General features: G+C 56.4%; 1 protein-coding gene across 1 annotated transcript in view; it reads right to left on the minus strand.

The window, feature by feature from the left end:
- The window catches only part of ZCCHC7 (zinc finger CCHC-type containing 7), a 114040-nt gene extending 92188 nt beyond the window's left edge, over nucleotides 1–21852 (minus strand). Inside the window, exons 1-3 of the mRNA XM_084278702.1 lie at nucleotides 21781–21852; nucleotides 19194–19312; nucleotides 15372–16082 (exon numbers count right to left, since the gene is read on the minus strand). Coding sequence (XP_084134828.1) covers nucleotides 15372–16059 — 688 coding nt within the window. The 5' untranslated portion in view covers nucleotides 16060–16082; nucleotides 19194–19312; nucleotides 21781–21852. The remainder of the gene's footprint in view (nucleotides 1–15371; nucleotides 16083–19193; nucleotides 19313–21780) is intronic.
- Between the last annotated feature and the right edge of the window lie 5603 nt (nucleotides 21853–27455).

The following is a 27455-nucleotide window of genomic DNA, read 5'->3' on the forward strand; positions in this document are numbered from 1 at the left end:
CTGATGGTGGGTACACCATTTAAAAACAAAACGCTGGCTGCAGGTGTGAAAACAGCTGTTTGTTTCCTCTAGAACCGCAGAGCCCCGCAGGTCTCAGCTGCCTCCTGGTTTGACTTACCCCAGGAAGTTCAGATGAGCCCGCAGTGGTCAGTCCCATCTGGAGGAGGCTCAGGTCAAGGCGGCCGTCACCTTTAAGGCTGCCACAGCTAACACCAGGAGTCAGCGACCCCGTCCTGCCTCTCCCTTTAGATTCCGACTGGCACCCCCAAAGTTAACTCCCACCTAACTACCTCAGAGAAGAGGGACCACAGGTGATGGCACACTCCTGCTGGCTAACCTGGACAGCGTGCAGCAGGAGAGCAGCAGGCTGCTTGTGACACATGTGCTGTGCGTGCTGCTGGGTGGGATGAAGTTCTGCCTGGCACCATGCACCATTTCCACTGTAACACCTCGGTTTTGCTGTGTGATGCTGGGCACCTGGGCGGCCGTGGCATCGCCACGCTGATGCCACTGCCCACCTGAGCCAGGGTGCTGTCCCACTCCACTCCCGCATCCGCCTTCCCAGAGAAACTACAGAGAAACAGGGATGCAGCAGGACTGGAAGCTGCTCCTGCAGCGGCACAGCTCCTGCGCTGCTGACAAGGACTTGGTGGTGTCATTTACATCTATTTTATGAACAGACATCCCCTCTGTAAGACACAAACTGGAGCAGTGATGTATGAACATCAAATGAGAAATGGTCTCAGTTTTACCAATTAATAAGAATCAGAGCCAAATTTAAAAGTTCAAATTAAGTTATCCTTATTAGCCAGTACATTTTCAGCTTCTTTCACAACACCATCGACTGCAAAATATTTCTTTGGGGAAGAATTTTGTTCCAAAGAGCCTGCTTGCTCCTTGAAAGTGCTACAGATTTTTAGTTTCACAAAGCAGCTCAGGATTAACCAAGCTTTGAAACAGGAATTAAAGAAAAGGAAAGGATGGGGCAGTGTGACTCTCAGGGTGCATTCCCTGTGGTGCTGTGTGGGGGACACTGAACAAACCAGCTCGATAGGATTTAAATTAACCAACAATTTTACGTGTTAGTAACTTGCAGGCTTAAAAACAGTCACCACTACCCTGGCCGTGAGGGAAGTCCCTGTCACCCCAAAGGCAGTCCTGCCTTTCCCTGCTTATGAACACGGCCCCAGCTCCAAGTGACTGTGGTGCTGCTGCCCCGTTCCCTGCCCCAGCCTGGGCAGCGGGCAGGCACCAAGCCCCCTGGGCCTGCAGCCACCTCCCCTCTCAGCGCTCAGACAGCAGGGGCTGCAGAGCAGCTGCAGCTGCCTTCTTCCCCGTTGCTGTACCCGCGTTTCTCTGCCTCAACACGTACACGCAGCGTTTGCATGGGTTCTTTCCAATCATTTGACTGCAGAATGGCTTTCCAACGTGTCCCCTCCACTCCAGGAGAAGCATTTTTCAGCTCTCGTCCTTTCGGGGGTGCACGTGTGAGTGCCATAAAAAATTACATCACTGACATACGTCATAAAAGCGTCGTTTGTACTTAAAAACATTCTGCACTTGGCACAGGCGGGCTGCGGTACGTGGCGGGCGCGGTACCTTCCCATCTAAGGCCTCTGGGAAAGGAAATAAAAAGGGGTTTGGCCATTTTCCCAAGTCGGAAACCCGACGACGGTCCCCGGCAGCGGGCACAGCAGTGGCCCAGCGCCCCCGGGCCCCGCACGGCGTTCCGCGGGGCGACGGACGCCGCGCCCCGGCCGCTGCCATGCGCGACCCCGAGAGCCGGCCCGCGCAGCACGGAGCCGCGGCCGCGCTCGGCAGCCCGGCCCCGCCGGCTGGGCGGCACTGGCGGCGGGACGGGCCCGGACCGGGCGGGACGGCCCCCTCTTGCCCCCATCAGCGCTGAGCGATGCCCCCGCCGCAGCCCGGCAGCGCTGCGGTCGGGGCCGGGAGGACGCGGAGGCCACCGAGGGGCCCCGGCCCCGGCCAGCGGCGACGGGGATGGGTGGAGGGCGATCTGCGGTCCCCGGGCACAGCGAGGCGGGCCGGGGCGCGCCGCGCGTCTCCCTTCGGAGCCGCCGCCGAGCCGGCCCCGTGCCGGGCCCCGCCGGGGAGCGCGGAGCGGCGGGCAGGGGCGGCCGGTCCCCGCCCGGGCCGGCGGCGCTCGGGCTCCCCGCGCCCAGGAGCCAGCCAGCCGGCAGCAGGGAGCTGCCAGCGCTCCGGCCGCAGGGGAACTGCGGGCACAGGGTCGCTCCACCTGCACAGGGCACAGCTCCAAGGGGAAGAGGCACACAAGCCAACCCAGCCCCACCAACGACAACCGCCCGCGATGCCCCGTGCCTGGTCTCCGGGCTTCATTTCTGACAAGAGGGAAGGAGGGGGAGGCAGAGAACATGTACAGTATTTTTCCTAGCTAGAAATCGAAAAGCTTCCCCAAGATGTTTTTAAAAAAGAAGGGCATATCTAAAATTACATGGGGTGAAGTTGTACAGACAAATGAAGGCGCTTCCACCCTGGAAACAAAGGTCCGCGCGGGCGCATTTCAGGAGAACGCAGGGAAGGAACCGCCGTCACCCCACAGCCCCGCGGCACAGCCCGGGGCGCGCAGCCCAAGGCACGGGCAGGCTCAAGCGCCGGCAGAGCCGCCCCTCGGCTCCGGCTGCCGGCACGGGTTTCGCACAGGGATGCTCTTCTTTGCCAGTTCAAAGTTCATACCGAAAGGAAACCGCAGTCACTGCAGCCCCGGTGCGCAGGTCCCCCCGGGTGCGCGGGTCCCCCCGGGTGCGCAGGTCTCCCCGGGTGCGCGGGTCCCCGCGGTGCGCGCGTCCCCGCGGTGCGCGCCCGCAGGGCTGCGGCCGCAGCAGCATCCCCAGCCGGCGAGCGGCACCGGAGCTGTACGTCCCGCCGAGAAGCCCCGGGGACGGCGCTGCGCGGGGCTGCCGGGCGCGGGCGCCTCTCACACGGGCTTGGGGCCCCTCGGTACCGAACGCTGGCTGGAAACGCTGCTGCCCTCCGAGACCCGGGCAGGGCAGGCAGCGCCAGGCTCAGAGCTCGCAGCTCCTTTACTTCAGTTCCCTTTGTGAAGCCGGACACCCCACACGAGCGCCGCGCGAATGGAGGAGCTGCAGGGGCACTGGCAGGTCGGTAAACACACACACGATGCGTAGGTGTGCGTACACACACGTGTGTGTAAGTACCCGCTCACACGCAGGTACCGGCAGCCCCGAGCCCGCGTCAGCCGCCGCGCTCAGAGCCGCGGCGGGAGCCCCCCGGGGCTCCGGGGGGAGGGGGAGATCCCCAGACCTCTGCAGCTAAAGTTCTAAACGCACAAGACGCAGCTACCGACTTTCGTGTCTTACCTTCAGGCAGGGTCTAGACTGGGAAGTACGTACAAGCTAACAGAGTTACTGAGAGGCGGTGAAACACCCAGTGTTGGGCTGCCTCTGCTTTAGAAGGGCAGGGAAAAACCTGGTGTTTCACCATGCACAGAGAGTTTCAAAAAGAGACCGAAAAAAGCATCTGGCAGCCTCCCCCCTCTCCCGCTCCCCCGCCCCTCTCACTCCCGGGTTGTTGGGGTTTTAAAGGAGTTGATGATTTATCGAGGGCTGAGTGTGCCCGGGCAGGACCTCGCTGTTTCTCGTGCTCCAGCACTGAGGAAGGACGAGCACGCCACAACAGCCCACGCAACACGATGCGCAAACACATCTGCCTGCTTTGAGCAAAGAACTGCTTTGTGACTGTGGCCAAAGCCTGTGGGATCCAGCAGTGTACCCTCGGTGCACCCTTACTGGGCAGGTCCCCCTCACCTACGCTTCAGATGTGGCTGAAAGGGAGAGAAACTGCAGCCACAGCAAACCCAAACCTGACGCTGCACAAAGGCACCGAAGGAACCCACAGAATCAGCGCTACAGCGGTGACAGAGCCTCTCCCTGCAGCCAGGTCTGCACGTGTGATTTTCTGCAGCATGTGGGCCCTGGCCTCACTGCTCTGCACATCACCATGTGCACCACAACAAGCCCAGCACAACAGAGCTTTTATGTTCTTATTTTCTCACTCCTGACAATGTCATTATCTCCCAAGATGTATTCAAGATGCTCGGCAATGCTGTGTACGACGTAAAGTCAGAGGTATTCGCAAGAGGAAAACCAGACACATGTAGCAGCCACCACAGACACTGCACAGAGGTGGGACCTGGCAGGTGGGAAACCTTCCTGGCACCAGCAATTCTCTGAAAAGAAACTGCTTGAAGCTCAGTTCCACAACTGCGAAGGAGTGCCACGTTAAGGGGACACGCTGCTGTTAAGCAGGCACCCTGAGCAGAGGACAGGGGCGATGGGCTGCTCATAGCTCCTGCGAGGTGCTTGGCACACCCTCGGCTCTCCAGTGCCCTTGGGGAGCGCTGCACCCATGCAGAGCTTCTTGGGAGAGCCTGGGTGCTGCCAGCGTCAGGTAACCGGGCAGGTTCTGGTGGTGAGACCCTCTCCCATCTGGAGTTCCTCGGGACCTGAGGAGCTCCTCTGGAGATTTACATGTGGGGATGAGAACCCATCCCAGCTCTAGCTGCCCAGAAAGGGAGTGGAGCTGAGCGCACTGGGCAGTGGTGAGCACTGACACACACCTTTGTGCCTGCGGACACCACTGTCTTTGCCTGGTGAGAGCTGCTGGACGAGGATCCTTACGAGTGACACACAGTCACAAAAGGCACACGATGCTAAGCAGTGAGGACACTGGAAACACAAATCATGTACCTTAACAGACCATAAAGACAACTATCACCATAACCCCGGGCTCGTGAGCTTATCTTACAGATCCTGTGTATATGCACCTGCACACCCACAGCCACGACTGTGGGCTACAGAGCTACTCCCACCTCTCCTCCAGAGGAAAGAGGGAAGGAGCTGCAGAGCAGCTGTTACAAGACTGACGGTGCCCGTGACGGTGTCCTGGTGCCAGCTTCCCAGCCCTCAGGAAGAGCCCTGTGGTGGGCACTACACCGTACCGGCACGTGTGCCCGTTCTGACCACACAGCAGTTCAGGCCGCTTGCAGTTCAAACCACGGCAGCGAGTCCCACCCGTACCAGGAGGAGGACACAGAGCGAGGTCTCTGCGGCACGAAGGGCCCACCCAGTCTCTCTAGAATCGTGCCCGTCACACCCCAAGGGCTCACGAAATGAGGGGTGCTCCATCCTTCCACACGCTTCTCAATCTCAAATTTGCCCATGGCTTGGAAGCACCAAACCCCTTCTGCTGGTGCTACCATGAACAGTAAGACACACAATAAAGCATTCACAAGCCACTTCATTCCTCCTGTCAGCCCGTTCTCCAGATTCATCTCCTGTTCTAATTCATTCATTCATTAATGTGTACTTTTTCCCCATGTTTATTCTGTGCCTGATCTGCCTGATTTATGTCCCTTCGTAGCCCACCTCAAACCTTACTTTTCCCCTTTCTAAACCCTTAAGTCCTTTGTCTTCAGTATATTCTCCATTGCATTTTTAATTACTTAAAAACCTTTAGCTTCTCCTTCAGAAGGATTAACTTGTTTTCCCACCGGTGTTAAAAAAAATGCAACTGTGATATGAGAGTTTCTCCCCACCCGTAAGAAACCCAAAGAAATGGGGATAAGGAAGAAAGATCAAACTGATGGCAGAAGTCGGGGGGGAAGGGGGGGGAAATTTCCCCTTGTAACCATCAACAGAACAGTAAAACAAGAGGAAAAAAGTGGGAAAAGTCACCCAGAGTATATGACCATGTAAGCATGGGCACTCTTGCAGAAAACCTAGTCAGCAATCCAAAGCCATGGGAAATTTAAATTAGAGCTAAGGTTGGCAGTAGCAGAGAAATCTGCACAGATAAAGGGGCCTGCTCAGGTTGCAGGTGTATTTAGTCGAGATCTCTTCAGATCCGCAAAGGAACTTTATTAGTTTTATTATTTTTTTTCCTTAAATAATCAAGAGATTTGAGTGTATCCACATTACACGGTAAAGAAGATTAAGGGTTTTTTTTTTTTCCTTTAATCAAAATATCCATATGCATGTGCTGCATCTTCCAAATGGTGGGTGGATTCCCACTGCTTATTACCGCTCCAGGGTGCATTCTGCTGTAGCAACTCATGCGCAGAGATACTCCTGCCACGTTTAAGTAACGATCAGGTCCTAGCAAACGCAAGCAGGAAGAAAACCCCTGAAGCCAGAGGAAAAGCCGGAGCAGATCGGAGGGAAGCAGGCTGGTAGGGCTCTCAGTGGTGACATCAGCCTCCCCTTCGCATGCAGCCGGCGTGACCACCACGCTGGCTCGTCCTTGCAAGGGGGAGCACGTATACAGCCCAGCCTGGCGCACCTGGCTCTGCTGGGGAGGGACAGGATGGGGGGCCGTGGGCAGGGCCCCAGCGAGGGCACAGCCAGGGCAGTGCCGAGGATCACGGGCTCCCACCCTCATCTGGAGGCCCCTCCATCCCTGACCTGAGCTTCGCAGCAGGTGACAGCTCAGTCCCCTGCGCCCGGCTGAACAGCGCTCCTGGGTACAGGCGACTTCCAAATGTACCTCACTTTGACACTGAGACGTCTGTCCTGCCTGCCCTCACAGAGGGCACCCCACACTGCGCGGGCAGGGCAGCTTCTCAGGGGGCTGCAGTGGCCCCTCCAAGGGCCCACCAAGCTGCGGCGTCCTGGCATGGCCACGGGACGCACAGGCCTGGCAAGGTGGCAGCAGTGAGGGGAGCAGCCGGCCTCTGTGTGCCCAACAGCCAAAGGGCCCCTTCTCCAGGGCTGGCCCAGGGTCAGTTTTAGTTTCTCCAGGGCTGGCCCAGGGTCAGTTTTAGTTTCTCCAGGGCTGGCCCGGGATCAGTTTTAGTTTCTCCAGGGCTGGCCCAGGGTCAGTTTTAGTTTCTCCAGGGCTGGCCCAGGGTCAGTTTTAGCTTCTCCAGGGCTGACTCAAGGTCAGTTTTAGCTTCTCCAGGGCTGGCCCAAGGTCAGTGTTAAATCAGAGCCTGAGCTGGAGCCTGCTGGGAAGTCTCCCTGCTCCTAGGAAATGCAGCCATACCGCTGGGTACCCGTAACAGGGTATTTCAGTTGATAAACTGATTTCTGCTGAGAAATCCTTCATCACTTCTGAGAGCAACTCCTGCAGGGATTCAATTCAGCGACGGCACAACTCAGGCACCCGGAAAGTACAGGGGAGTTACAGCTCCACAGACCATTTCCTGTGGCCTCACAAAGTGAAAGACAAACTGTAGATGCTCCTGCAGAAGAGGTAACTTGGTGCTATGAATAGGAGACTCTGGAGTTCCTATTGAACACCTATCTGGTGTTCAAAACGAGCTCCCAAGGGAGGAGGCAGATCAGAGAAGGAAAGCACACCTCGCTGTACTTTTTCACCAGCTGAGATATAACCTTGCACCTTTCCACCACTTAAAAATACACTGGGGGAAGTGAGGTAAGAACACAGAGGGGAAAAAACCCTGATGTGGCCCCACTTCTGAAAAGTTTCTGTAGTACCATAGAATCACAGACTGGCATGGGTTGGAAGGGACCCCATGGGTCACAGAGCTCCAACCCCCTGCCACAGGCAGGGACACCAACCTCCAGGTACCATGAAGAGTTTAGAGAAAATTAAGTCACACACCTAGAAGCAGCCGTTTAAAACACTGGTAATTAGCAACGTGTACTTGCTTTTTGAGCAAAACTGAGAGATAAACCAGTAAGCTAAATTTATCAGAGACTGCTATTTATACCTCGACTCCACAAGCTGTAGTTACTGCTACTGAATAGAAAACTCCTTCCCATGCTATTCTTTAGGTACGAGGCAAACCCAAAACGCTTTCAAATTCCTTTTTTCTTTTTTATTTTACATTTTGAGTCACTAAATGCTCAAATGCCTTCCTTTTTCTCTTTTTCATGTCACAGATGCAGTTTTATTCTAGTTTCTTTGAGGAAAGTGGGAGGCTTGAGACTTACTTACTAAGGGCAAAAATTGACGCCTAGAAAAAGACCTGTAAACCTGGAAAACAAGGTGGAAATGGATGGTGAAATGGAGAGCTGAGAAAAGCCTGCTTTGGAAATGCTAGCTAGCACTTGATTATCTTATGTTCACAATTTCTTTTTGCACAGGGCAGTTTTACAGGATGGCAAGAGCAGGAGAACGCTGGCTTCCTGCTGCCAACACTGAAGTTAAGATTTACACGTGTTTTACCAAACTCCAGAAGTCAGCCTGCCTGGAACACAAAGTGTCAGGTGTTGCACTTGGGCTGCAAGAATCCCAGCCACAGATACAGCCTGGGAGAAGAGCTCCTGGAGAACAGCCCTGAGGAGAAGGACCTGGGTGTCAGGGGGGATGAGAAACTCCCCATGAGCAGCAGTGGCTCCTGCAGCTGGGAAGGGCGATGGGATCCTGGGCTCCATCAGCAGAGGGGTGGCAGCAGGGACAGGGAGGGGATTGTCCCTCTCTGCTCTGCCCTCCCCAGCTGGAGTCCTGTGTCCAGAGCTGGGGCCCCAGGACAAGAGAGATGTGGGGCTGGTGGAGAGGGGTCAGAGGAGCCCCGGGGATGCTCAGAGGGCTGGAGCAGCTCCCCTACGCAGAGAGGCTGAGGGAGCTGGGCTGGGTCAGCCTGGAGAAGAGAAGGCTGTGGGGGGACCTCACTGCAGCCTCCCCGTCCCTGAAGGGACCCCAGGAACAGGAGGGGAATGGGCTTGTTAAAGGGCAGAGACTGGCAGGACAAGGGGGCTGGAGTGAAGCTGGAGGAGGGAAGGGGGAGAGGAGAGACTGGGGGGAAGTTCTTTGCAGAGAGAGTGGTGAGGGGCTGGAAGGGGCTGCCCAGAGAGGGGGTGGGTGCCCCGTCCCTGGGGGTGTTCAAGGCCAGGTTGGCTGGGGCCCTGGGCAGCCTTGTGTAGCTCCAGGCCTGGAGGTTGGTGTCCCTGCCTGTGGCAGGGGGTTGGAGCTCTGGGACCCTTGGGGTCCCTTCCCACCCAGACTATTCTATGACTCTATAAATGCAGTACTCATTACCAGGCTGGTCCAATACCCAATGGCTGTTACTCTGAAGAGCAACTTCTGCCACCAGAAGCAGCATCACTAGCGACCCTCCCCTAAAGCCTCCATACTGTGCTGCTAAGAAGAAGATCTGTGTGGGGAAGAAAGCCCCTGTTCCCTCTCCAGGGACCCACCAGAGGACGTATGTGCTGCTCTGTGAACACTCTGTATGTGCTGCTCTGTGAACACTCTGCATTCAGAGCCAGCCCTACGCAGAGCGCTCCGCAGAGCAGCCGAGCCCAGGCAGCGGTCACAGCAGCCTGCTGCTCTGAGGACGGTGCTGAGCGGGCAGGGGATGGACAGGGGGGAGATAAACTGTTTGTTGTACCCCTTAGTGGCCGGACATCAATGCTGCAGCTGTGAAAGCTCATTCCAGAAGCCACGTGGGAGGAAAAAAAGGCAGAGATTAGGACTGCAGCTATGCAAGGGAGAGGAGATACGTGAAAAGGAAGTGTTTAGTGAAGGGATGGGTGAAAGAGTTCCAACTACAGGAGATTAACGTTCTTATCAGATACCCTCCTGCTGCACGGTGGAGGAGAGGAGTGGGAGGGGACAACCCTCTTTCAAAGACCTGGAAACTCTCCAACACTAAAAGCCAATTCAGAACATCCAGGACACAGGGCAGTTTGTAATGATTCTCTTTGCACTCCAAAGGTCAGGTAAATCATACCAAAGACCTAGATTCTCCTCAGTGCCACGTGAAGCTGGTGAGGCCCTTTCCTGCTGCAGCAGCACGTGTGCTCCCAGGTGCTGTGCCAGGACACCCAGAGACAACCATGGGGACGTGCAGCACGCACAGGCACGTGGTTGCTGTCCTCCTGCTCGGCTGACCGCCTGTAATTCAATCAACTGCTTCACTTCCAAGCGATGTACAACCTCCCCACAGGAAAAGGACGTCAGAGGATGGAGGGATGGAGTCAGAGGGATGGAGTCACTACAGACACAGCTCTCCCTGATACACATCTGTGTGGCACAAGAAACCCAGTGCCTGCCCTCATACCCCAAGTACAAGAGGCTGCCCGTCGGCTGTATCTGCTGAGAAACCAACCAGAAGCAGGAGAAAAACTCGGTTTTTTCAGAAATATGGAGACAAACATGGTATTAGACAAGAGAAAACAGAAAGTGGGAGGCTTCTAAAGCCATGTGGAAAGAGGGCAGAAAGAGAGGGAAGCTCTTCTGCTCCATACTACAGCAGTGTTGGTGGACCTGCCCTGACTTTCAAAATGTCAACTGCAGGCAGAAGCCACAGGTGAATCCAGATTTACCACCAGGAACAAGAGCTCACTTCCCAAGGCCAAGGGACACCTTGCCCTGTGGCAGCAGGCGCTGGTGACTGAAGCTAGAGGACATGTGGGGAGAAGACTACACTGGAGGCACCAGGAAAGGGTTATTTGTGTATACAGAGGATTAAAAATAGCAAGGCTGCTAGACAAGAGCAGGGCAAGCACGCACAATGTAGAGGAGTTCACAGAATAATGAGAGATGCCCAATTCCTTTCTGGGAGGAACCTCAGCATCTCTGAGGTTCCAGCTGCTCTTACTGCCAGAGGATTGTTCATGTCTGAGCTCCCTTTTGAATGTGAAGCAAACTGGACACTGGACACAGCATGGCACTGTCACGGGAGGTCTGTCCTGTTTGCAGTCACAGGCAGTAGTGGGGGAGAAGGAGAAGGACAAGGCTTCAAGGCTTCCCCAGGCACTGCACCCCATCCTTGCTGATACTGCAAGAGCGATTTACATATTGTGCAGTCACCAGAATACTTGATCTCAGTCTTTAGAAACCCTGAGAACAGAATGGTGCACGGGTCCAAATAATATAAATCAATTAGCAGAGGATATCTTTGAGGTGATAATTTGCCAAAACACGTTCTTTTAAAAGCTTTTCCTCCCTTTGGATTTAAAATCATAGAATCCCAGCCTGGTCTGGGTTGGAAGGGACTCCAAAGGTCCCAGAGCTCCAACCCCCTGCCACAGGCAGGGACACCAACCTCCAGGCCTGGAGCTACACAAGGTTTACTTGTCATCGGAGGAGTCCTATATACGACTGGAGATCCAGTGCTGTCTAAGCTCAGTACACAAATTAGTTACTTTATATTAAGACTTACAGCTTTTGTTCCCTAACACTGTTTTGTTGCTGTTTCAGCTCTCCCTTACATACACACATCCTCACACCACCGATGTATTCCAAGCCTGTGTCTGCACATCCCCATCGCCGTATGTGGTGTCAGTGATGACACGACTGTTCCATCAGCAGCTGAACCAAACCTACACAGGCCAGGGCTACCTGAACAACCTCCACTGCAACGTGAGACACGCTGGAGAGCTGGGGTGTGACAGAGCCCAGCCCTGCGGTACTCTCTGCACGGCCACTCCGTGCTGGTGTCAGGCCTCTGCTCTCCACATCGTAGAGTCAAATGGGTCCTTAGGAAGTTCTTGGAAACAGGCAGAGGTCAGGGCCTTCTGCAGAGTCGTACAGATGGAGACAGGACACAGCTAGTAGGGGGAGAGATGTGTGTGTGCAGCTAGCGCCTGCTCCCCAACAGCGGTACGTCCTGCACCTCTGGGCACGGGGCTCTGCTGGCAAAGCCACCACCGACGTGAGGCAAGGCACAAGGAGGGGTTCTGAGGAGCTTCTGGTGCAGCTTTGAGAACAAAAGCCAGAGGAGAGCAGTTATGAGCCTTGTGTGTGACTCTCTGGGCATCTCACAGAAGGTTCCCATCGCCTGCGCTAAACAAACCACCCGAGTTCCGAATGGCACAGCAAGTTTACCCAGCACAGGAAGACTCTGCTCACGTTACCTGCTCTGAAGGTGCTTTGCTTACTGCCAGCACCTGCCAGCATATGTACAAATAGGAAACATGACTACATTCCTCACAAAGACACACCATAAGCCAGCAAAACTGTGTCCTGATATTAGCCTCCTGCATCGACCGTAAAGGGGTCTCCATTAGCAAGGGCTCACCCTGAAGAAGGAACACAGGAATTCCCACCTTCACCTTGCACCTGGGAAGCATCATCACCCAGACAGATTCACCACACCATGCTTCCCAAAACAGGCTTGTGTGATTTTCAAACACCTTTAAAGTCCCAAGCATGGTTTAAACATTTTGTTATGTTTTGGGTGTTTCACACAGAATCACAGGTTTGGAAAAGACCTTTGAAGATCAAGTCCCATCCTGAGCTAAACCAGATCCCTGAGCACCTCATCTCCCCTCTGTTAAACACCCCCAGGGCTGGGGACTCAGCCCCTCCCTGGGCAGCCTGGGCCAGGCCCTGACAGCTCTGCCAGGGAAGAACTTTGCCCTCCCAGCTGAGCTGACCCTGCCCTGGGGCAGCCTGAGCCCATTGCCCCTTGTCCCATCTCCTGGCCCCTGGCTGCAGAGCCCATCGCCCACCTCTCTGCACCCTCCTGGCAAGGCAGGGGAGGTGGGGAGAAGGTCTCCCCTCAGCCTCCTCTTCTCCAGGCTCAACACCCCCAGCTCCCTCAGCCGCTCCTGAGAGGATTTGCCCTCCAGCCCCTTCCCCAGCCTGGTTGCCCTTCTCTGGGCTCACTCCAGGCCCTCCATGTCCTTCTGGCAGTGAGGGGCCCAGCACTGGGCCCAGCACTCCAGCTGCAGCCTCCCCAGTGCCCAGCCCAGGGGCACAATCCCCTCCCCAGACCTGCTGGCCACGCTGGGCCTGGCACAAGCCAGGATGCCCTTGGCCTTCCTGGCCCCCCGGGCACACTGCTGGCTCCTGGTCAGTCACAGTCACCCAACACCCCCAGGGCCTTCTCTGCCTGACAGCTCTCCAGACAGTCTCCCCCAGCCTGTAGCGCTGCCTGGGCTTGTTCTGTCCCATGGGCAGGACTCTGCCCTTGGCCTTGTTAAACCTCATCCCCTGGGTCTCAGCCCATGGGCCCAGGCTGTTCAGGTCCCTCTGAAGAGCCTCCCCACCCTCAGGCAGATCAACGCTTCCTCCCAGCTCAGTGGCATCTGCAAACTCACTGAGGGAACATCCCATCCCTTCATCCAGGTCAGTGATAAAGATGTTGAACAGGACTGGAGCCAGGACTGAGCCCAGGGGGATGCCGCTCGTGACCGGCCTCCAGCTGGATTTTGTTCCCTTCACCACCACCCTGGGTCATCTTCAGCGCTGCCACCAGCCGTTTGGGTATGTAAACCCAAGGAGATACACAGAGCAAACCAGACAGAAGAAGCCCAACTGCAGGTTGTTTGCAGTTATCAGAAAGGCAGGTGCATCCCAGAAGATGCACTAACAGTGCTGTGCACAAACTGCACGCTGGTAGCAGTCGCCACACAGCGCCCAACGTTTGGTCACCGGCACAGGAGCAGAGCAATTCAAGGAGAATAAAAGGCAGCCCCTTTGCAGTGTCTGTGGGGACAGGACAAGGGGCAGTGGCTGCAAGTTGGAGCCCAGGGAGTTCCGCACCAACATGGGGAAGAACTTTTCCCCAGTGAGGGTGAGGGAGCCCTGGGACAGGCTGCCCAGGGGGTCTGGAGTCTCCATCTCTGGAGATCCCAGCCCCGCCTGGACGCCTGTGTGACTGATATGAGCTGGGGAGCTGCCTTGGCAGGGGGGTTGGACCCGATGAGCTCTCGAGGTCCCTTCCAACCCCTACAATTCTATGATTCTATGATTCTGTGATTCTATGATTCATTAGCTCTGGTTGCAAAGGAAACGGCAGGATATAAAAACACAAAAAGATATGAATGAAATTTAGCAACTTTAGGCTAATTCATGGAAATGGAGTTTTAAAAGATTTTTGCAAGAAGGAAAAAAAGACATAAAAAAATTCCAAATATGAGGAGTCTGCCTGGGCTTCTGGTGTGACAGCTGAATCCTCTGCTGCTTCTGCAGCGCTGCGCTGGGCACAGGGCACCTGGGCAGCCTGCGCAAGCACTCCGGCCTCTGCCCACCCACCTGAGATCGAGCGCACCCTGCAGTCAGTTTAGCCACAGGTTGTGGAAAAACACACACAGGAACAACCCTGAGCAAAAAGCTATTGAGCACTTACGGGCACAAACAGGTGTTTTACCAGAAAAGATGGGAAGGACAATTCCTCAGCTCTCCCCCACAAGCAGCTGAGTAGTGGCACTGTCTACACAGCCATACAGAGGAAACACCTCACTGCTACCAGCCTGCAGATCAGCCTGCAGAACGTTCCATTCCCCTGCATCTGCTCACTTTCAGGTGCACCAAGTCACATTAAGGAATACTCTTTTTCCTCTTCTTTCCACAGGGAGAAAGGAGGGAAAAGTCTTGCACAGGTCCCCAGTGCTGCTGGTGGTCCAGCCAGCCCTGCCACAGCAGCAGCCCTTCTGCCTGGAGTGTTTTCTCTCAGCCTGGCAGGGGATGCTGTTCAGGAAATGATCCTTCTGCTTTGGGAAGCCGTGGGCAAGAAAAGAGGCTCACTGCCTATGACACTGCCAGTGACAAGGTGTGTATTATGTAGCATGGACCCTAGAAACAGGTACCTGAACTCTGTAGCACTAACCACCGCACCTACCTAAACTCTGCAGCTCTACCCACTGCATGTACCAGCTTTCTGCACAGTAACAGGGAAGAGTATTTTCCACCACACCAAGATGTCAGGTGCTGTCGCAGCAGTTGGGCACCTCTCTGAACTCTTCAGTGCAGAATCCACACAAGAAGTTGTAAGCTGTACAAGCTGCCAGACTCCCAAAGGGGCAGCTACTGAACCTGCTTCTGCTAGGAGGTCTCCAGTCCGTTCCCTGCCCTCTCCTGTTACAGTCCCCTCTTTCCTGAGGTAACTCTGGCCCCGCACACAAACACTACTGGTGTCTGCAGTGCCGAGGGGCAGTGAGGCAAGGTGGGTGGGCAGGAATCTCACCACACAACGGAGGAGTTACAGTGCTCCCTGGGTTATCAGCACTGATCACCTTCCTACCCCGCAGCACTTTTCAGCAAAGTTTAAGTGTTACACAGTTCCTACCTCTGGTTTTCTTTAGTCCTCAAAATGGGCTGTTCAGCAGTAAGAAACCGCTGTATTCCCTCCTTATTTCACCCCCCTCCCCCCTGCAACTTCTTATATGCTCTTAGGAACACAACATATACAGGAAAGCTGTAAAGTTCAAAACATGAATCACTCTGACATTACTTCTGAATCTCTACCAGCAAAACCACTGTCTTTCCATGCATGACACCACCGAAATATTAGCACTGAAAATGGATAAATAAACAGCTATTTCCTTCATCACAGTTTTGCACCCCCTCATCAGGCACTTGGATTTGCTTTCCTTTCGAGCACTGGCACCAGTACTGTCATGGACAGATCCTCCTGCACACAGAGGAGTAGAGAAGCGATTAAAGAAAGCACTCACCTTCACTGTCAGGAGTTGCACTGCCCTCGAGGTTCAGCATTATACCTTCATCTCTCTCGTCTGCATCAACTCCCAAAAGCATCCAGCTCTCGAGATGGTCATTTTCAGATATCACACTCTCCTCCGACGAGCTGTCATCTATCACCAGCACGTCCTGGGTGCTGTAGGCTGCAGCAGAGCCCTCTGGGTGAAGCTGCACACTGGAGCTCTTCTGTTGCCTCGAGGCGTCTGCGTCTGACCCGGCAGGACGCAGGGTGCTGCGCCCAGCAGCTTCGGCGTGATTTGGGGTGGAAGATGCTGGATGGATGCGTTTCTTACCTCTGGCTAAAGCGCTTCCTGACTTCTTCGCTTTGCTCTTGTAAATACTGTCCTCATCTGGTGTGTCAGACAGGACGATGATCTCGGGGTCCCCTGGAAGCTGAGCACCAGGATCCCTGGAATCAGTGACGTTCTTGATGTCATGCCATCTCTCAGCTACAGCTGAGCTATGGCCTGTGACTTCTGCAGCATCCTCTTCTTCATCTGTTTCCAGGGTGCTGACTTCTCCGAGGTTTTGGGAGTAGTGGATCTGGCTGTAGAGATGGAATTCCACCTCACTATCAATACTCTGCTCACTGGATGATTCCTCATGATAAAGTTCATCTTCATACGCCTCAGCATCCTCTGTGTCTTCATATCCAACAAACATCCTGGAAGGCGAATAGTTGGTATCTACAGAAGAGAAAGGTCCTGTCAGAATGGTTACAGTGTGTGCCCAAGCTTCAGTGAGTCCTTTGGTCTTTCCAAAATTGCTAAGGTTACTCATCTGAGCAGTGCATGCAAAGGCAAAACAGGCTTAACAGCTACAACAATCAGTGCTCAAATCACACAATCACACAAACACAGAATCATTAAGGTTCGAAAAGACCTCCAAGATCATCCAGTCCAACCATCCCCCTACCACCTACATTACTAAACAAACCACAAGTACCTCACCCAACCTTTCCTTGAGCACCCGGAGGGACGGTGACTCCACCACCTCCCTGGGCAGCCCCTTACAAGGCCCAGACACTCTTTCTGAGAAGAAATTTCTACCAATTTCTAACCTGACCCTGCCCTGGGGCAGCTTGAGCCCACTGCCCCTTGTCCCATCTCCTGGCCCCTGGCTGCAGAGCCCATCGCCCACCTCTCTGCACCCTCCTGGCAGGTCAGTGGAGGTGGGGAGAAGGTCTCCCCTCAGCCTCCTCTTCTCCAGGCTCAACACCCCCAGCTCCCTCAGCCGCTCCTCAGAGGATTTGCCCTCCAGCCCCTTCCCCAGCCTGGTTGCCCTTCTCTGCACTCGCTCCAGGCCCTCCATGTCCTTCTGGCAGTGAGGGGCCCAGCACTGGGCCCAGCACTCCAGCTGCGGCCTCCCCAGTGCCCAGCCCAGGGGCACAATCCCCTCCCCAGACCTGCTGGCCACGCTGGGCCTGGCACAAGCCAGGATGCCCTTGGCCTTCTTGGCCACCTGGGCTCACTGCTGGTTCATGCTCAGGCGAGTGCCAACCACCACCCCAGATCCTTTTCCCCCGTGCAGCTCTCCAGCCACCCTGCCCCAGGCCTGCAGCGCTGCCTGGGGCTGCGATGACCAAAGGGCAGGGCCCGGCACTTGGTCATGTTGAACTTCATCCCACTGGCCTCTGCACAGGCCCCTCTGCAGAGCCTTCCTGCCCTCTGGCAGATCCACACTTCTCCCCCAACTTGGCGCTGTCTGCAGACTTCTGAGGGCACAATCAATTCCCTCATCCAAATCACCAGTGAAGATATTAAAGAGGACTGGCCCCAGTACCGACCTCTGGGAAACACCACTTATGACCAGTTGGATTTAGCTCCATTCACCACCACTCTCTAGGCCTGGCCATCCAGCCTGTTTTTGTCCCAGGGAAGAGTGTTCCTCTCCCAGCCATGGGCTGCCAGCTTCTCCAGGAGAATACTGTGGGAGATTCTGCCAAAGGCTTTGCTGAAGTTGAGGCAGACTGTGTCAAGAGCCTTCCCCTCACCCACCAGGCAGGTACCTGGTCACAGAAGGAGATGAGGTTGGTCAGGCAGGACCTGCCCTTCACAAACCCACGCTGGCTGGGCCTGTTCCCCTGGTTGTCACATATTTGCTCTGTGATTACCCTCAGGATGACTTGCTCCATAATCTTCCCTGGCAGCGAGGTCAGGCTACCAGGCCTGTAGTTCCCCAGATCTTCCTTACGACCCTTCCTGTAGATGGGTGTCACATTAGCAAGTCTCCAGTCACCTGGGACCTCTCTGGCTGCCCACGGCCGCTGACAGAGGATGCAGAGCAGCTCGGGATAGATGATGGAGAACAGCTCCCTCCGTACCCTGGGGTGGGAATCCAGAGACGTTCTACAGGTGCTTTGCCAAATTTGGGGGATGCCTTATTTCCTTTACGTGGCCACATCACACATGGGTGAGAGGAAAGGGAATACTTTCTCTGAGAAGTCTACCCTTGTTTCCATGTAATGGTTACTCATAGAGAAGACTAACAGCTTTTGAATACATGGAAGCTGCCAGGCAGAGTTCAGGCTGTTAGCTGTGGAAGGAAGCTGCACTGTATTGCTTAAATCCACACAAGAACAAAAACTTGGGAGTGCTCTACAGAAGTAACTAGAGCAGAGATGGTATTTAAACAACCTGAAGACTCCTGTTATGACAGCTTTCTGTGCACACCCTGCAAGACCCCTTCCCTGATGGTCACAGACTTGACCTCACTGGTATTCCTGTCACAGTGGCAGCCAAACTAAAGAGGAAAAGACTTCTCCCACAGAAATTAACAATGCAAAACCACATAACACATGGGCCCACAGTGGGATAATGCAATGCTTACTGACAATCCATGCACTGCCATACTCTCTCCTGCTTAGCTGTCCAGTAGACCAGCACCCATCACTTGGTCTCACTTGCACAGCTGAGAAGTCACTTCAGTGACCACCAGCTGAGATCCAAAACCCTCACAACCCTAACACCCATGTAGTGCTCAGCTCCACTGTCTCCCAAAACACTCAAGCTGGTTTATAATCTACAAAAATAGCCCTAAAAGCTAAGAAGTTGAGGTTATGGGACTACAGCCTCCTGGAAGGTTTTACACCTGCCAACCCAGAACTCCGCTTAGCAGCACAATGCGTGCGGCTGATACACCTGTGTCTGCCAGGCTCTGCCTCTCTCATCTGGGTTCTTGGGCAAATAGAGGATCTCTTTTGCCAAATAAAATATGAAAGGACAAGGTAAGAACTCGGTGGTAACAGACACAATAAACCTAAATCTATTTCATACCAGTATTTAGGTTTGTACACCATAGGCAGGAGGAAGAAGTAGAGCGTTAGTCACCTGACTGGTGGTGAGTACTAAAAAGGTAAGAGACAGAGGAGCATCTGACAGACCAAATGAGGCACCCACGCTCCCACCCCTCCCTCACCTTTATGTGAGGTTGCCCTTTCAAACAGGTCTTACCCTGTTCCCATTCACAGGGTGAGAACAGAAGCAGAGGGGGCTCTAATCAAGCACATTTACAATATCAATCTGTGGTTACAGGACATGAGAGGAGAGATCTGTGGAAATGAAGTTAACGAACGCCCCTGAGGCATGCCTCCATGACACTCAGAAAGCCAACTCAATTCAAGCACCCTTTGCTTCCCCTGCTGAGTACAGGTGCACAAAGGAAGTACTTGGCTGCTGGAAACACGCAGCTCAACAAGACCACCGTGTCAGAGGTATCAGGGAGTGCCCAAGGAGCTCCCTCACAGGCCCTTCATAGCCAACACGAAGCAGGAAGAGGCAGCAGAGCACAGCACTTACTCAGATCTATCCTCCCTGGAAGCTGGGGTCAAACAACGGCTCCTCCTCCTCCTCTCAGCTCCACGCACGACCGGCACGACAAAGGGCTTTTCCTCTTGGTCAGCATGTATGGCATGCCACTGGGAGACAAGGAACACCAGACATCAGTGCCACAACGCAGCCTGAAGTCCTGCTGCCCACCACCCTCACACTCAGGCCTAACAGCCGTGCCCCACCTCCTCATCACAGCCAGAACCTCCCGTTTTGGGTGCCTGGCATCAGAGCAGACAAGCCCACTGCCTCCAGGACGGGGAAGAAGAGCTCTATGGACAGCGTTTTACCCTTCTTCAGATTGCCAAAGGGAAGCACTCGCTCTGATACTCAGAGAAAGACCTATCTGAGTGCTAGCCTTCAGCAGCTTAGATGTCCTTCCACCAGTGCAAGGATTAGACCACGGGCAATCGTCCTTTTCAGCAGCTAGACCGTGACAAAGCCACCCCTGCTGTCTGGCTGTGAGCACCACATTCAAGGCAGCAGCCCTGCGCAGACTAGCTGACTGGACGGGTCACTCAGGCTGCAGAGAGCAGCACGCAGACACGTCACCCTTTGGAACTCATCTCCTGACTTTGAAAAAAGCCCCATGCCGAAATGTCAGACTCCAGGTCCTGTGGGAAGCCCATCCCCACGCCAAGAGGAATCCTGTTTGTACCTGGACCCAGAGCACAACCTTCCTCACAAGCACCTGACCACATCTCTGGCCCCCAGGAAGAGGCCCCAGGTAAAGGGTGACTGATGCTTCCAACCAAATTAAACCACCACAGCTGCCTGGAGTGCTTTTAGCTGCTTCTGAGCCCAAGTCCAGCTGGCCACGGTCAGAAATGGCAGGAGATCACTGCCCAGCACTGTTTCTCTAGTGCACCAAAACCAACATCCCCCAGGCGATAAAGGAGCAGGGGCAGCACAGCGCAGGCTGAGGGGTGGTGCTGGCAGAGACCCCTGCCCAGGGAGGAGCACAGGCAAGGTGATCAGACACCCACAGCAGTGCTGGAGCTGCGGGCAGGCAGTGCGGCAGTCTGGGTGCCAGATACGCACAGGAGGGGCTCTGCTCCCACCACTGGCTCCCCTGCCACTCCTGCTTTCCATACCTTCTTCCTACCGACTCCGTCCCTCTGTTTGGCTGTGTGACTTCTGCTGCTCTTACTGTTCAACTCCCAAACTCCTTCAGAGCTCACACAGTAACCTTTTTCCCTCTTCTTGCCACCTGCAATACACATTCTGTGTATTGAGAAATCTGAGATTCCTTAAAAGGGGAGAAACTCTCAACCAAACAATCAGTGAGTGGCAAAAGAGATCATCATCCTTTGCAAAGGTGACTTTCCAGGCAAGTGTGCTATTCCCACCCGAAATCACCGGTGGAATCCCAGTGTTCCCTTATTCTTCACACTCTCTGCCTGGTCTTGGCAGTAAAGTCGAATCTAACACTTGATGACACAGGTTGCATGGAGAGTAACAGCAACAAGTGTGTTCTTCACTGTCCCAGGAGGCACAGACAAGGCACAGCCCCATCATCAGACCAGCATGGATAGGAACAACGAGGATGTGAAACAGAATGTTTGAGGCAACGACTGCCAGCTTTCTAAAGCTTTCTAAACCCGACAGATGCTGTCTGTATCCAGGGCCACACGCAGGCTGTACAGCTGTGTGCAGAATGGACCTCCTCTCAGTTTTCTGTTTAGTCATATTTGTGATAAACCAGCTGCCTCAGACTGCTAAGATGCTGCCCAGGTACAACATGAAACTGATAAAGCACTGAAATGTCCCGAGGCAGTTAACAGAACCTTCCATTTCAGCTGCTGTGACTGCTTTTGCACCCTCCAGCACAACTCACATCCCTCTTTTGGGAGAGAGAAGCAATCATAGTTATTGAAGAGCAGCACCAGAATGAAAACCACATCTTCAGTGCTCTGGTGACCCTAGGAAGGCATACTCATGTCAAATCTGAATGTTTTAAAGAGCACGTGTTATTGTCAGAGGTCAGTGTGAGGAGAGAGGTTTCCACTTCACCTGTATGGTGCTTCTGTACCAAGGTAATAACAGACAGCACTGGAATAACCCAGCTGTGCTCAGAGCAGGAGAGGAAGCAGCAGCCTGCCTTTGCCACCCAGGGCGAGACGTGCCGCTGTGGGACAGGGAGAGCAGCTCCCTGCTCAGCCCAGAGAGGAAACAGCCTCACAGCGACCCACATGCCTGAGGCAGGAGGCAGATGCCAGGGCAGCCCCCTCTGAAAGCAAACCCTGGCCAGGACACATGGCACCCACCACCTCAGCTTCCAGCAGCCATGGAAAGGCAGGCGGCACAGCCAGGCGGACCTGACCCTGATGTCTGCTGTCAGCTGCTCTTGGCTGACACCCACTACTTGCTCCTGGGGAAGGGTCACTAACTTGAGTCGCTCAACCCAGCCATGTGAAGCTCGGGTATGGGTCAATTTGCTACATGTTTGGGAAAACACTTCTTTCCTGCGCTCTCCTCAACCCCAGCGCAGATCAGCACAGCGGAGGAGGTGGCTTTGGGGAGGAGGAGAAGGTTGTCCTAGCGACCAGCTATGTACCTTCTTCAGGAGACCGCGGGGATCGATCTTCCACACCCAAACCCTGGAAAAGCAAAACACGGGAGTTTACACGGAGCCCTCGGAGGAGCCGTGCCCCCGGAGCGACGGATGCGCTCTGGCAGCCGCACCCTCCGGCCGGCAGAGCTGCTCCTCTCGCCGGGCACGGCTGTGCCACCCCCGGCGCTACGAGCCCCGGGCCGGCGCGGCACAGCGAGAGGCCGCGGGGCCGGGCGAGCACGGGCTGTCGCTCCCCAACCGCCTGGACCCAGCCGGGGCGGGCGCCCGGCCCGCTGCCGCCGGGGCTCGAGGCGCAGGGCCGGCGAGCAGGCCGCAGCCACTCGCCCGTCTGTTGAACGCGCGGCGGGCACGGCCGCCCCTGCGGCAGCCGCTCGGCGCCCGGGGCCGCGCCGGCGGAAGCAAGGCCGGGCCGCCGGCCGGGCGCCAGGACGGGCACCGGGGTGCCTCGCTGCCGCGGGCGCGGGGCCCCGGCGCGGCTCCGAGGCACGGCTGCCTCCCAGGCCCGGCGGAGACGCCGGGCGGCAGCCCCGGGCCGCGCCGTCGGGGAGCGGTGCCCGGGGAGCGAGGGACCGGCCGGGAGGGAGGGAGGGAGGGAGGGAGCGCGGGCCCGGCGGGGGCCGGGCCGGGGGCGGCGGGGGCCGGGGCGGCGGGAGGGGGCGAGGGAGGGTGGGGGGGCTGCCGGGGCGGACGGGCGGCGCCGGCGGTACTCACTGCCGGCCGCACCGGGACACGCCGAGCAGGAAGTGGCGGCGGCCGCCCCGCCCCGCCGGCCGCGTGCTTCCGCCCCGGCGCCGCCGCTGTCACGCACCGGCCGGGGGCTGCGGGGCGGGGCCGGGGCGGGGCTGGCGGGGCCCGGGGCCGCCGGTAGTGGCCAGCGGCCCGTCCCTCGGCCTGCCCGCCCGGCCCCCTGCGCGGCCCTCGGCCCCTCCGCCCGCCCGCCCTGCCGCGGGGTGCCGGGGCTGGGCGCTCGGGGCGTGCTGGGCCAGGTCCCGCCCTGCCCTCGGCCGGAGCTGCCCGCTGCCAGCGCCCCGCGGGAGACGCGGCTGCTCCGGGCTCCTCATGGGCACCGGCGCGCCGGGCAGAGCCGCTGCAGCCCGGCCCGAGGGAGCCCAGAGCGGCCGCGGCGCTTGGGGCTGCTGGCGGCAGCGCCTCGAGGAGGAGTGTGGAGGGACCCCCGCCGCCACCCCCCGCTGCTCCAGGGCCGGTGGTGAGGGTGCGGCCGGGGTCTCTCGGGGAGAGCGGCGGCGAGGCAGCGAGAGGGAGGCCTCCCTTCCCCGGCAGACGGGCCCGGCCGTTCCCGGGCCAGGCGACCTTACCGTGGCCACGCCGCGTCCGGGGTCTTCTGCCGTTGGCGCGGCCCGTTCTGCTCCCCACCGCGGGGCTGTGGGCGGCGGGCCCGCCTCGGCCTGCCGCTGGAAGAGCCGAGGTGGAGAAGGTGCGGTGTCTCTGCGGAGCGAGGCACTGCCCCGGGCAGGCTGCCCGAGGAGGAGGCGGTCACTGGGGCCGCGGGACCACCGGCAGCTCCTCCGAGGGCTGGGCTGGGGATGTGTCCCTCGCCCGTGGGGAGAATCTGCTCTGAGGATGGCTGCGGACAGGGCTGAGACTGGGAGGACTGGGAGCAAGCGGGGACAGGGGGTGGGGTGTTGATGGGCGGTTGTGATCTGTGTCCCTCTGGTTCGTGTTAACAGGAGTAGTGTTGGGGGAGCAGAATGACAGACCCGTGTATGGCCGGGGGCCTGGGAGGGACAGCGGAAGGTGTTTGCATGTGCTGAATGAAGTCAAAGCTTTGCCGAAAGGAGCACAGTGTTAGCATATTGTGTGCATTGTGATACCTGAGGAGAAACAACTTGTCTCTGAGGAGGAGGTGATAAAAAGGAAGGAGGAAAGAAGAATAGGAGGGCGCCTGGGACCTGCCTCAGGTCTGCAGAACCAGCTGCCTGGCTTTGTTAGCAAGACAAAAGCCAAAGCTCACCTAAAGGATGTCTGGTGGGGGTCGCCTGGCCGGCACTCCAGCCTCTCAGTTGAAGCCAGCGGGCGGTGCTGGCCCTGGAAGGTGCAGAAGGCAGGGACTGGAACCGTATGGGGTGCGTCCTGATGGGGCGGAGACCGTCTGGGCCCCCCAGCGCCGTTTAATAAATTGTTCAGTTTGGTTATAGTCCTGTTTGGGACCGAGTCGTTTATCACAGCGGTGGAGCTGTGATGGCCACGCTGGAAAAGTTGCACCTTCTGCCTGAACCACATCTAAACAGCCCAGCCAGGCTTTTCAGTCTCAAGCCGTGGCTGCTTTGGAGAAGGTGGAGGATGTGGCAGGTCCCGTTTCAGGGCACTCCGGAGGAGAACGGAGACTCGGGCTCAGCAGTGGGTCTGGCAGAGCAGCTGAACCCCCTGGCAGTTGGGCTGAGCCTCGGCTGTGCGGTGCTGGGCACGTCCCTGAGCTGCAGGGTGAGCTTTCCCGGCTGGTGATGGCAGCAGAGGAGTGTGCGGGCAGCTCCTGCTTGGGCCCTGCAATTTCACCACCTGCCCGGCCTTTCCTTCATCCAGGAGTCCTCCCATGTTGTGGTTTAGCACAACCACACGGATGTTTGCTCGCTCCCCATTCCCGGTGAGATGGGGGCGAGGATTGAAAGTGAGGAAAAAACCCAAAACACCACACTTTGTGTGCTGAGATAAGGACAATTCCATGTGACAAAAGAGACCAACACAAAGGGAGATTATACAATACACCAAATAAATGAACAGCACAATTTCTCACCACCCAAACCTGATGCTCCCCAAGACCTTGAGCCTCCCTGCCTCCCAGCCCACCCCTAGTTGTATATGGAATATGATGTCATACGGTGTGGAATATCCCCGTGGCCAGTCGGGGTGACCTGTGCTGGCTGTGCCCCCTCACAGCTCCTTGGGCACCCCTGCCTTTGCAGGGCAGCCTGACAAGCCCAGGAGTCCTTGGCTGCCTGGCAACAAGTAAAAACATCAGTCTGTTATCAACCATACTCATCCTAAACCCGAAACACGGCACTACACCCACTGCTAGGAAGGAAATTAACACTACCACCGCCGAAACTAGGACACATGCAAAGCCCCTTCCCGCCTGGGTGAATCGGGCTGCTCTCCTGCAAAAGAATTCTGTAAGGGCTCCAGCCACCAGAGTGGGGTCCCCCTTCCACAGCTGGGAGCAGCCTGGCATGCTGCTTGTGCTGCTGCACAGCTCGTGGATCCCAGCATCTAAAAGGACCCTATTTATGCTGTTAGCTGTAATAATTAGCATTTTTGGTGGTACTTTGTGGAGTCCTAGCGCCTTTCTTACTGGGATGGTGAGGAAGCAGCACCTCCCGGCGCAGAACAGCTGCCCGTTCCCTTGTTAAGGCAGCAGTTCTCATGACTGCGGTCTGGCAGTGAGAGCCAGTGGTCACGTCTCTTCATTCTGCTGTCTTTGGGTTTGAAAATTAATGTCTTCTACCCTGGAGAGGCACAGCAAGCATTGCAGGTTTTCAAGAACACGCAGTTGTGTGAGGATTTGCCTGGAAACGGAATGTTCAATTAAACCCCACTCCACATTGCTCAGCTGTAAATGGTTTTGGGTTTCGTCGCTTCGCCAGACGAAACGTCCTGCGAGCTGGGTTTCTGCATCAGGCTGCGCTACCTGCTGCTCTGGGGCATCAGCTCAAAGACTTCTTTTCTGTCCAGCTTACTACAGATGAGTAAAATTGAATGTAAAAAAAAAGCTATTAAGGGAGCTGAAGTCACCACCCGAGACCAGAGTTCCCTCTGTGTAAAAGCATGTTTTGGAAAGAAAATCCCAACGATGGATGCAAACTCTCAGTGACACCCTGGCACCCACCTGGAGCATGCTGGAAAGGTTAACATGCTTTATTTTTACTGTGTTTTGATTTCTATAGCTCACAATGGATAGGAAGAACGAGCAGTCTTTAGACAAACAACAGCTTGGTCTTTAATGCACTGTGGACTTCAAAATAATAACCTTCTCCTCCTCCTCTTGAAAGCAAACCTCTGCAAATTCAGTGTTCACGTACCCTGTTGTTACAATGAGCAATTCTCAGTTCTCAGCTTTTGGCTGAACTATTTCCATGGGAATCTTGGTGGGTTTAGTGAGAGCTGCTCTTCTCCATGTGGTGCAGTGCTGGAGGGCGTTGGTGTTTGCTCGGTGCTGCAGCAGCTCTAATGCTGCCGTGGCTGACAGTGGGCACCAGTCCTGGCCCAGCTCAGGCAGTCAGACTGTGTTGTGGGGAGTGGAGCTCACTGGCTGGCATCCCTGCTATGATTAGGACTGTGATGACAGTCACAGGGCTGGAGCAGCTCCACTACGGAGAGAGGCTGAGGGAGCTGGGCTGGGTCAGCCTGGAGAAGAGAAGGCTGTGGGGGGACCTCACTGCAGCCTCCCCGTCCCTGAAGGGACCCCAGGAACAGGAGGGGAATGGGCTTGTTAAAGGGCAGAGACTGGCAGGACAAGGGGCTGGAGTGAAGCTGGAGGAGGGAAGGGGGAGAGGAGAGACTGGGGGGAAGTTCTGTGCAGAGAGAGTGGTGAGGGGCTGGAAGGGGCTGCCCAGAGAGGGGGTGGATTCCCCATCCCTGAGGGTGTTCAAGGCCAGGTTGGCTGGGGCCCTGGGCAGCCTTGTGTAGCTCCAGGCCTGGAGGTTGGTGTCCCTGCCTGTGGCAGGGGGTTGGAGCTCTGTGATCTTTGGGGTCCCTTCCAACCCAGACCAGGCTGGGATTCTATGATTGCACGACAGTGAAGGCTTTGGAAGATACAGGCAGAGGCTGGAAGCGGAGACCCCAGAGATGACAGGGATAGCTCACCAGTGGCCCATCACCAGTCTTCAGTAGCGCAGAACCTTGAGAGCTGTGGAAAGCCTGCTCTGGCTTTTGGGAAGAGGCAGTGGCCAGGCAGGGGAAGAAATGGGTATGGCTGGTGGAAGCAGCCCCTCTGCCTGCCAGCTCCCCAGTGCAGCCACTGCTGCAGCCTGTGCACAGACAGGCCTGTGCTGCTGAGGGTCCTGGCTCCTGGCTCACCTCCACCTCTGTGCCAGAGGCAAGAAGCACCATGGCTGTCAGCGTCCATCACCAGCCCTGCTGCCTCCTGCACTCACAGGGAACATGGGATGAGGCTGCGGGGCACCGGCTGCCTTGAGCTGTAAGTGCTTCAGCACCAGCTGTGGGCATGTGTGCTGCTAATGAACATGAGTCCTCTTTTGAAGTGCTAAGTGGCCTGATTTGTTGTTCTTACAAACGCCCTCATCACAGATCCTCAATTTCCTCACATGCATACCTGTACACACATTCAGTGGCAGCACTGCTCTTGGACATGGAGATCCTTGAGCAAGTGCAGAGAAGGGCAACCAGGCTGGGGAAGGGGCTGGAGGGCAAATCCTCTGAGGAGCGGCTGAGGGAGCTGGGGGTGTTGAGCCTGGAGAAGAGGAGGCTGAGGGGAGACCTTCTCCCCACCTCCCCTGCCCTGCCAGGAGGGTGCAGAGAGGTGGGCGATGGTCTCTGCAGCCAGGGGACAGGAGATGGGACAAGGGGCAATGGGCTCCAGCTGCCCCAGGGCAGGGTCAGCTCAGCTGGGAGGGAAAAGCTCTTCCCTGGCAGAGCTGTCAGGGCCTGGCACAGGCTGCCCAGGGAGGGGCTGAGTCCCCAGC

Source organism: Gallinula chloropus (genome assembly GCF_964237585.1).
Source record: "Gallinula chloropus genome assembly, chromosome: Z".
Taxonomy (NCBI): domain Eukaryota; kingdom Metazoa; phylum Chordata; class Aves; order Gruiformes; family Rallidae; genus Gallinula; species Gallinula chloropus.